Source organism: Cherax quadricarinatus, chromosome 33 (assembly GCF_038502225.1).
Source record: "Cherax quadricarinatus isolate ZL_2023a chromosome 33, ASM3850222v1, whole genome shotgun sequence".
NCBI lineage: Eukaryota > Metazoa > Arthropoda > Malacostraca > Decapoda > Parastacidae > Cherax > Cherax quadricarinatus.
This window is the reverse complement of record NC_091324.1, coordinates 23,915,607-23,924,419: the sequence shown is the minus strand read 5'-3', so window position 1 is coordinate 23,924,419 and position 8,813 is coordinate 23,915,607. Positions and strand designations below refer to the sequence as shown.

At 41.4% G+C, this 8,813-nt stretch overlaps 1 protein-coding gene across 1 annotated transcript in view; it reads left to right on the top strand.

Annotated features, from left to right (window-relative positions):
* The window catches only part of LOC138853572 (uncharacterized), a 23,831-nt gene extending 17,919 nt beyond the window's left edge, over positions 1 to 5,912 (top strand). Inside the window, exon 3 of the mRNA XM_070091044.1 lies at positions 5,691 to 5,912. Within this exon, the coding sequence (XP_069947145.1) occupies positions 5,691 to 5,912 (222 nt within the window). The remainder of the gene's footprint in view (positions 1 to 5,690) is intronic.
* The last annotated feature ends 2,901 nt before the right edge of the window (positions 5,913 to 8,813 follow it).

Here is an 8,813-nt window from a genome sequence, read left to right as displayed (position 1 = left end):
TCTCTCTCTCTCTCTCTCTCTCTCTCTCTCTTGTAGGATCTAGCATATGATCTCTCGTTTCTTTCTCTCTTTTTAGCTGCACTGTGAAGAGACTTCTCCTCTTTCTTGTCTTTGGAATTTACAGCACATGTTTAAATTTCCATACCATCTCTTCCACTGACATTTTGCAGTTCGTAACTCTTCGATATTTGAAAAAAAATTAAGTCATCTCTCTTAACCTGGAAGAAGACGAAGAAGAAGAGGCAATAAAAGAAGAGTAGAAGGAATAAATAGAAAAAAAAAGAGCTTTCCACAGTCAGTGACGTGGAATCAAATACCCATTTATACTCCTGTAATTAGACAGAGGAATATATATATATATATATATATATATATATATATATATATATATATATATATATATATATATATATATATATATATATATATATATATATATATATATATTTCTCTGTCTAATTTCAAGATAGATGGGTATCTGATTCCACGTCACTGACTGTGGAAAGCTTAGTTACAACGTTGTCAAGCCAGTGTATTATCCCGTATATATGTTCTCGTAGTCTCGGGACGAGATATATATTCTGGACCATGATCAAAGCTCTACGAAGCGAGCAGCACTGACGACCCTCTCTTCAGAAATAGATATCCACCGGACCACTTAGCAGTTTCTGCGTCTCTCGTTAACTCAAACTGAAAGCCAAGCAGTCTTATGTGATTTCTGGGTGTCTTGTTGGATAAGCATCAAGAGAGTCACGGGAAGGTTCATCTAGGCTTAGAATACAGATTTACCTCGGTCAGCCGGTATTTGGGATCCGTTTTAAATTATTTTTTTTTTTTGAGCTAGCACGTGTCAGTTGTAAGATGACCTCGACCTGTGTCAGTGGTAAGATGGCGTGTGTTTAAGACGTATACATAGTGGATTCTCTGAATTATCAAAGATTTTTTTTTCGAGTTTTGACCAGGAGGCCTGGTCACAGACCGGGCCGCGGGGGCGTTGACCCCCGAAACTCTCTCCAGGTAAACTCCAGGTAATTTATATCTTCTGGTGAAGACACAACAGGAGGAAGCTAGGAAGGAGATACATCTTAGAGATAACAACAGTGAGATTCATCATCGGAAAAGGGAAGAAACTACCAGCGATGACATCCACAACAAATGAAAACAGGTGGGCAAGAAAGGATTTAAAATGAAGATAAAGATGGTGTTAGGAGCGGCTCTTGTAACCACTCATTTCCTTTACTCTGTTGCAACACGAATGTGGTTCTGTATTACCCAAGTATTTTATATTTTACAAGTAATCGTAGCCTTAGAAATAAACGAATCGAGTTTTCTTGCATATATATGACACGTTGATGCTACCATGATGACTGAGACGTGGTTTAATTTGAATCACAGGTCGGGTGGGAAGTGAGTCCTTGACAGCTGAGTCCTAAAAGTGGCCAGTGCGTTAACTACTCGGCCAGCTGGCTATATGATTCATCCAACTCTAAACATCTCTCTATGGTGTACAGAAACAGTTGGATGAATCTTGTTAGAGCCACCTGGCTGAGTGGTTATCACACTAGCCAGTGAGTTTTAAGACTTACCTGCTATGGCTCAAATCCCATCCGTTCTGTGATTTAATCTGCACAGTAGGAACGCGGCTGGCGAGTAACACAGTCAAGAGTAACGTATTCCACGATGACAGAAATAAGGGAAAGGGGGAAGGGGGAAGGGGGCAGCGCTCTGTATCCTGGGAAACTTAAATTTTTGCATAAAAACGGATGTAAATTCTGAAGAAACACATAAAGAATATGTTTACTGTGATCTTATTGCATAAAGAATGTGAGTGGAATTTCTAGAACGCTTAAAAAAAATGTGACTTTTAAGCATGTTATTCTGACCCTTGAAAGACAGTATAGTAATATCGGGAGAATTGAATCCCAGCCAACTTGAGTGGAATTCTCTGACTGGAAATCTGGAGTCCAGGTACTTACTAAAGGTTGTTCAAGGATCCTTTTTTAAAACAGTTGTGACAGAACCAGTGAAGAGGTAATAACATGCTTGACCTGACTGAAGAGAGAGAGAGAGAGAGAGAGAGAGAGAGAGAGAGAGAGAGAGAGAGAGAGAGACCTTGGCATGAGTGACCACTCAGAAAACATCTGGGTAATGTAGAATGGTAAAACTTAAACCGAGGATTATATTACTGATGCTCTTGCCTATACTAACTTGCTTTTACTCTTTTCTCTCATATCAAACAAAAGTAATTCCAAATGAATGTTCAGGAGGCTAAAAGAACTTTTGGGGATGAAGACAGAAATTTATAGGCTCATCAGTAGAGGAAAGAATCACTTAGTGAACCGGTATGAAATGAATGAGAAAAGCTGAATGATTTTAGGTAATTAATGTTGCACATCAATCCAAGGGAAATACCTAAAGGCTTCTTACAAGTATATAGAAAAATATTAGAGAAAATTTGGACGGACTTAGAAACAAGAACTTGTTGATAACAAGAAAGTAACATACTTATTTTTTAAGAATTATTTCCTATAAATCTTTAAGCAAGGTGAACATAGTTATTAAACAAACTGATTGATTTAAGCAAAGTAAGTACCCCAGGCTCTGACAAACTGTTTCCACAGGTTTTTTGAGTATGCAATACGGAACGTATTATACTGGTAAACAGATCGCTCCTCAAGAGGCATCTAAGGCATTTGAGGGGGATGGAGGGAGAACCAAGAGAAGGAATGCAGTGATGTTTACCTAGATTACAGTAAGTTTTTTGTTAGTATCCCACACAAAAGGCTGTTAAAGTGGCAATCATGGTATAGGAAGTAAAGCTCATTGATCGAGGCATATTACTCTGTGCAAAGAACTTGCACAGAGTAAGGTCAAGCATGGGGACTAATCACAAGCGTCACACGACAAGGATCAGTTTTGGGTTGCTCATAACATACACTAATGACCTTTATGAAGAATGTGAAAGCGATACGTGTAAACCAATCGACGATATAAAATAGTCCAAGCAATGAATTTGGATGAGGATAATGTACAGCTAATATCTACTTCTAGGTGTGGTTTTCTTTGCCGAATACCACAAGTTCTTATCAAAATGGTAACAAAATGTTCTTGATTTCCTTGCCCCGGTGCCAAGATTTCTTATTTTGTGCTTATTAACACTGATCTCAAGCAACTATTCCTTCGGCCAGTCTTGTAGCCTCTCCGGGTCCACGAGAGACAGAATGCAGAATTATGCTTCTGCTGTTGCTTGTGATGAACGATCCACACTGGATTAATGATTTAAATAAATGTTTTAATAACAAAAAAAAAAAAGGCACAATACCGTGACTAGAACAATACACAAATAACCCGCACATAGGAGAGAGGAGCTTATGACGACGTTCCGGTCCGACTTGGACCATTTATAAAGTCACACTGTGAATTTGGTCCAAGTCAGACCGAAACGTCGTTGTAAGCTCCTCTCTCATATGTGCGGGTTATTTGCATAAATGTTTTAATACTGTCCAGTTCTACCGTTCTTATTCGGCTGATAATTTTAGCGCCTTCAGTAAGCATTCATACTCAAAACTGAATGAAAATTTACATACACCAGAGACTGCCCGGGATCACATCCCTGTCGGCGTGATTCCTCTCCTTTTTCTTTCAGGTGTTCCATGGCATTTTATCAGCCGTCATCGCTGAAGCGCCTAATATCACGATAAAAGCAATAACAATAACAGTAATAATCTCGTGGGTTCAACACAGTGTCTGCGTCACTGAGGAAGTGTCAGTCTGTCACTGAGGTCAGTGTTTGGGGTGGTGCCGCAGGGGAGCTCCACTTTAATTGCCTCAGATCTTTTATAACATCAAACGAGATCTTTATCTCCTCTTTGTGTATTTATGGTAATGCCACTAGAGAGTCACGAGAGAAAACTTATAATTAACGTCACCCGGGAAGGTCCCAGAGCCTGGCATCCCAGGGATGAAGAGGCATGCACAAGGAGTCACAGGGCCAAGGCTTGCTGGCTCCCAGTGACTATGGTCACCCAGAGCACCACGGGCTGTGTTTGATATCATCGAAATCCCATAGAGAAGCAAGTATCTTTCGTTTCTCTATTTCTTTCATTTTTTATCAGCCTCCTCCTTTTCCTGCTTCCATGTTACATGCATCACTAATATTGTACACTCTCCTCAATTAATCTGTCGCCTCTCTCTCTCTCTCTCTCTTATTATTTTTTTCGCTTATGCTTCTTCATTTTTGCTCATCTCACGTTACCAATGTTTACTTGGTCTACCTCATTACACCCACTCCTCATTTCCTCTGCTTCTCTCCCTCTTCCTCCCACTCTTCTCACCTCCACACTTCTCTCAATTATTTCTTTCACTCCGCACGCGACCTTCAGGAACATTTTCCATGCTGCAGACTTCCCTTGTCGTTCAAATATTGCTCTCTCTCTCCTCTGGCTTCCTTACACAGGCGTCGGCTAAGGAGTCCTCCTCTAGTTTATACTGCTGGATCAGGTCCTCCTGTGGTTTACTCTGCTGAATCAGGTCCTCCTGTGGTTTACTCTGCTGGATCAGGTCCTCCTGTGGTTTACACTGCTGGATCAGGCTTTCTTATGGTTTACACTGCTGGATCAGATCCTTTTGTAGTTTACACTGCTGGATCAGGTCCTCCTGTGGTTTACACTGCTAGATCACGTCCTCCTGTAGTCTACAATACTGGATCAGATCCTCCTGTAGTCTACACTGATGGACCAAGGCGTGTTGTACCTGCCATCTGCCTGACTTCCTCAGAGTACCTGCCATCTGTCTGTCTTCCTCAGAGTACCTGCCATCTGTCTGTCTTCCTCAGAGTACCTGCCATCTGTCTGTCTTCCTCAGAGTACCTGCCATCTGTCTGTCTTCCGAAGTCTCTCAGTCTTCCGAGTGGACGTGTTTCATGTCTAGCGCTCGCAGACGGAGGATCAAGACTCCACCACACCCTCCACTGAATGACCCATATGAGCTTAGCGTATACCACAAGCTAAGTAATGCAACAAATCAGGGCACCTGCCATCTGTTCTGCCCTCTTCGGAGTACCTGCCATCTGTCTGTCTTCATGACTCCCGCATTCTTCAGAGAAGCTGCCTTCGTGACTTCCTTTGATGACTCTCGGGATAAGTCAAAAATCCAATTTTCTTGCCCTTCTGATATTGCTTTTCAGATATATGAGATGCTGGACTCTCTCCAACTTCTCTCCCTTCCCCTCCAACATATCTCCTACACCAACTCCCTCCTGTTTTGTTTTGGTTCCCTCAAATTCCCCACGAAACACATTTAGCTTTGCTTGCCCTTGCATATCCTGTGAACTTTCTTCCTGATGAATCCAATGTGTGGCGAAACGTTTCTTCAATAAAGATTCCCATGTGTTGCATAAATGTCTCAATTCTTCAACTTTCTTCCTGCTGTTATCCCAGTTAAATGAAGCTTTGTTCCTGGTGAAGCTTTAGAGGCGCGTGAGCACCTCTGTCATCTAATAACGTGTTCATTTTTCCACTATAATCTACCCTGTCCATAATTACTATCGCATTTGCTTTGTTTCGTAAGGTGTAGTCTAGGATTTTTATTTACTTCGTGGTATAACTTAACGAATCTTTGAGGACAGTTGTGTTGTAGAAATCTCTGTGTATATCAACATTCTTGATTAAATCACACCAAAATATAAGCAGTGGATTGGTTTTCCAGTGATAGCAGGAAACAGATTGGAACGTAAAGGAGAGAACCAGCTTAATACCATCCATTACGATATCATCCACGATGCAACAGCTATTACCAGAACAATATTAGCTCAGTATTTGCGATCATATAGCTGGTTGATATTTGTCCTCGTCCTATCCTACCTGGGAGAATGTTCTGAGAGTCAACGTCCCCGCAGCCCGGTCCATGATTAGGCCTCACGGTCCATGACCAAGCCTCCTGGTCCATGACCAGGCTTCAAGGTCCATGAGCAGCCCTCCCGGCCCATGATCAGGCCTCCCGGCCCATGATCAGACCTTCCTTCGAGAAATCTAGTACAACTAGATATACAGACCTATTAAGACTAGCCCAGCTGCTGAGGATGTCTGAATATGGAATGGAAATAACGGAACTGAAGAGAGGCTGAGTCTCCTCGGAGAATTAAAGAGCGTGATGTGAACATAGTGAACTACAACGAAGAAGCTTCATAGATATACGCCGCTGTTTACAATAGACAGCGAATTTAACAACGAAATCACCAAATTAACTCAAAAGACCCAACGATATCACAAGATAAACACAGTTCTCTCTCTGTCTATGTCTGTCTCCGCGTCTCCGCGTCTCTGTGTCTCTCTCTTTCTCTAACTCTTCCCTTCTCGATGGCAGATGATCCACAGTCCGTCGCTCTTCTCAGTGCTAAGTAGTTGTAGCAACTTTTAATGGGTTCACCGTCATTCTTCCTGAGTCTCCCTCGAGCTCTGCTCTCCTCTGCAGAATTATTTAGCTTTGTCACCTACGAGAAAGTCCCCGACAGAGGGGGAAAAAAGCAGGGCGGCTTGAGAGGGAAACCATGTGTGAGAGAGAGAGAGAGAGGGGGGGGTGAGGTGGGAGTGAGAGAAGGTCAGTGGGTGAGGCAAGTAGTTAGAGATAAATAAATTTCCTCGGATTTAATCACTTTTCTTAATCTTATTGTCAGTGAATTATCAAACTAAGTAGCAGCTGTGAAAATAAGATTATTTCTATCAACAACATTTTGGAAACGTTAATAACCTAGCTAAGGAAGCTTAGACATCTCTAATAACTGTAACCAGCCTATCTCTTTTGACACTAAAAATTAAGAATGTATTGCAATAAAGGTATTTAAGGATTTAGATGAAAACTCGTTCAGTGCAATAGCAATGTAATTTAGCAACCATCCTCATGACGTTAAAACTGACGTTGCCAGTTTTTTTGAGTCCTCACTCAGCCCACCCGCTGCCTCACTGGGCCGTCCCTAACACACGCACGGATCGACATATACATACAACAGATGGGGTAATCAAAATTCATGGGATTCCTGATGTTTTTGCAATAACTACATCAGAACGATCAGTTGACAGAGAGGTAAATGAATCACTTATTGCATTAGTGGTAGAGATAGAGGGTTGTGATAGTCACAAAGCTATGAGTGGTGGTACACTGGTATACACACACACTCACTGTGGAGTAACGTGAGGAGTTAAGATAATATTAGTACTAATTTAGTAGAGGTTGTTGTAACCAACGTCTTCAATCCGGTTCCATTTCTCCTGCAATTGTATGTTTTTTTTGGTAAGGTATAGTGCATTTCTACCCCCATCCTCCTCCTTTCGTCCCCTGTTTTTTACGCCGGCAGCATCCGGAAGGAGTGGAGGGTGGGGAGAGAGCTTTCTGCTGTCTTATCCTTGACTCATAAATACAAACAAATATAACAGTCCTTATTCTTGATGGAAGTAGATAGTTCTTCTCAACGGATAGCCTCTGCTAGCTGTCTTTCCTGTGTATTCCCATTACATCACTCGACCCTCTCATCCATGGTACATCCAGCAACACAGCTGGAATTCTTACCATTCCGTTAAGTGGATGCAGCAAATTCTATGTGGGTGAGACAGCCCGTGATGTCAAGACACGACTCCTTGAACATAAATATGCGTGAAATTGACTTGGGAGAAAAGGTGTTGAAGATGTGAAAATATTCTGGAATTTTCCCATTACGTATAAGGAAATTATTCTTGTAAGAATCGTAATGAAATTTACTCGTGTTAGCGTGAATGAAAAAAAAAATAACCACAAATGTTTAAAAGACTTGATCGAAAATGAGAAAATGTGGCAAAGAGAGACCAGGTAGCAAGAATCTGACTTTATTAAAAGTGCGACACAGAAAAAAATAAAAGAAAACGAAGACTTCACAACATTTATGAAGTTCATTAAATTAAAGACATAAGAATAGCTCGGAAAGATACTTAAAAGATTCTGGAATAGAAGGAGCAAAGAATTATACCGTAGGTGAGAGTTTTTGAAAGAGATTTGTTGAAAGGTGGAAGAGAAGTTGGAGAAAATCCAGCATTTCAAATATCTGAGAATCACTTTCAGTAAGGCCAAAAAATTGGATTTTGAGAGTCATCAAAGGAAGTCATAAGGCAGCATCTTTGAAGAATTCGATATTCAAGTGAGACAGACAGAAGGTAAGTGGATTAAACTGTTGTCTTGCTGTGTTTATGGGAAGTGTTGTACCCGCATGAATCGATCAGCGTAGGGAGTGCTGGGGGTTCGATCCTCCGTCCGCTGATCTCTAGACAGACACTACCAATACTCTGAGGAAAGCGGTGAGTAAGTCTGTAGCTACAGTAGCAGTGAGGAGAATGTGTAAGAGCGGACGTTCGGATTAAGCAGAAACAGGAAATCTAGGAGGCCAATAAAGATGCTGGAAACAGTACAACAGTAAACATGGGAGTCTTTATTGAATATAGATGACAACAAAAACAACTCACTGTGTTTGTAAGAATAAACCCACTAGTGCAACAACAACAACAACACAATCACTGAGGTATTACAAGAGTCACTATTACTAAGATGTCACAACCCGTGGTGTCGGGAGCGCCTCTAGTTCCTGGCTCTTGGACCATCCCAGGTGAGGGTAATTATAAGTTTTCTCTTCTTGCAACTCTTCAGTGGCATTGCCATACATACACAAAGATGAGGAATGTTCTCCTTTGATGTTAAAAAAAGATATGAGACAATTACAGAGTGGCGTCCCTCGTTACCAGAAGTTTCAAAGCAGACACTTCGTCAGCCTGGGGAAGGAAGAGAGAACTTCA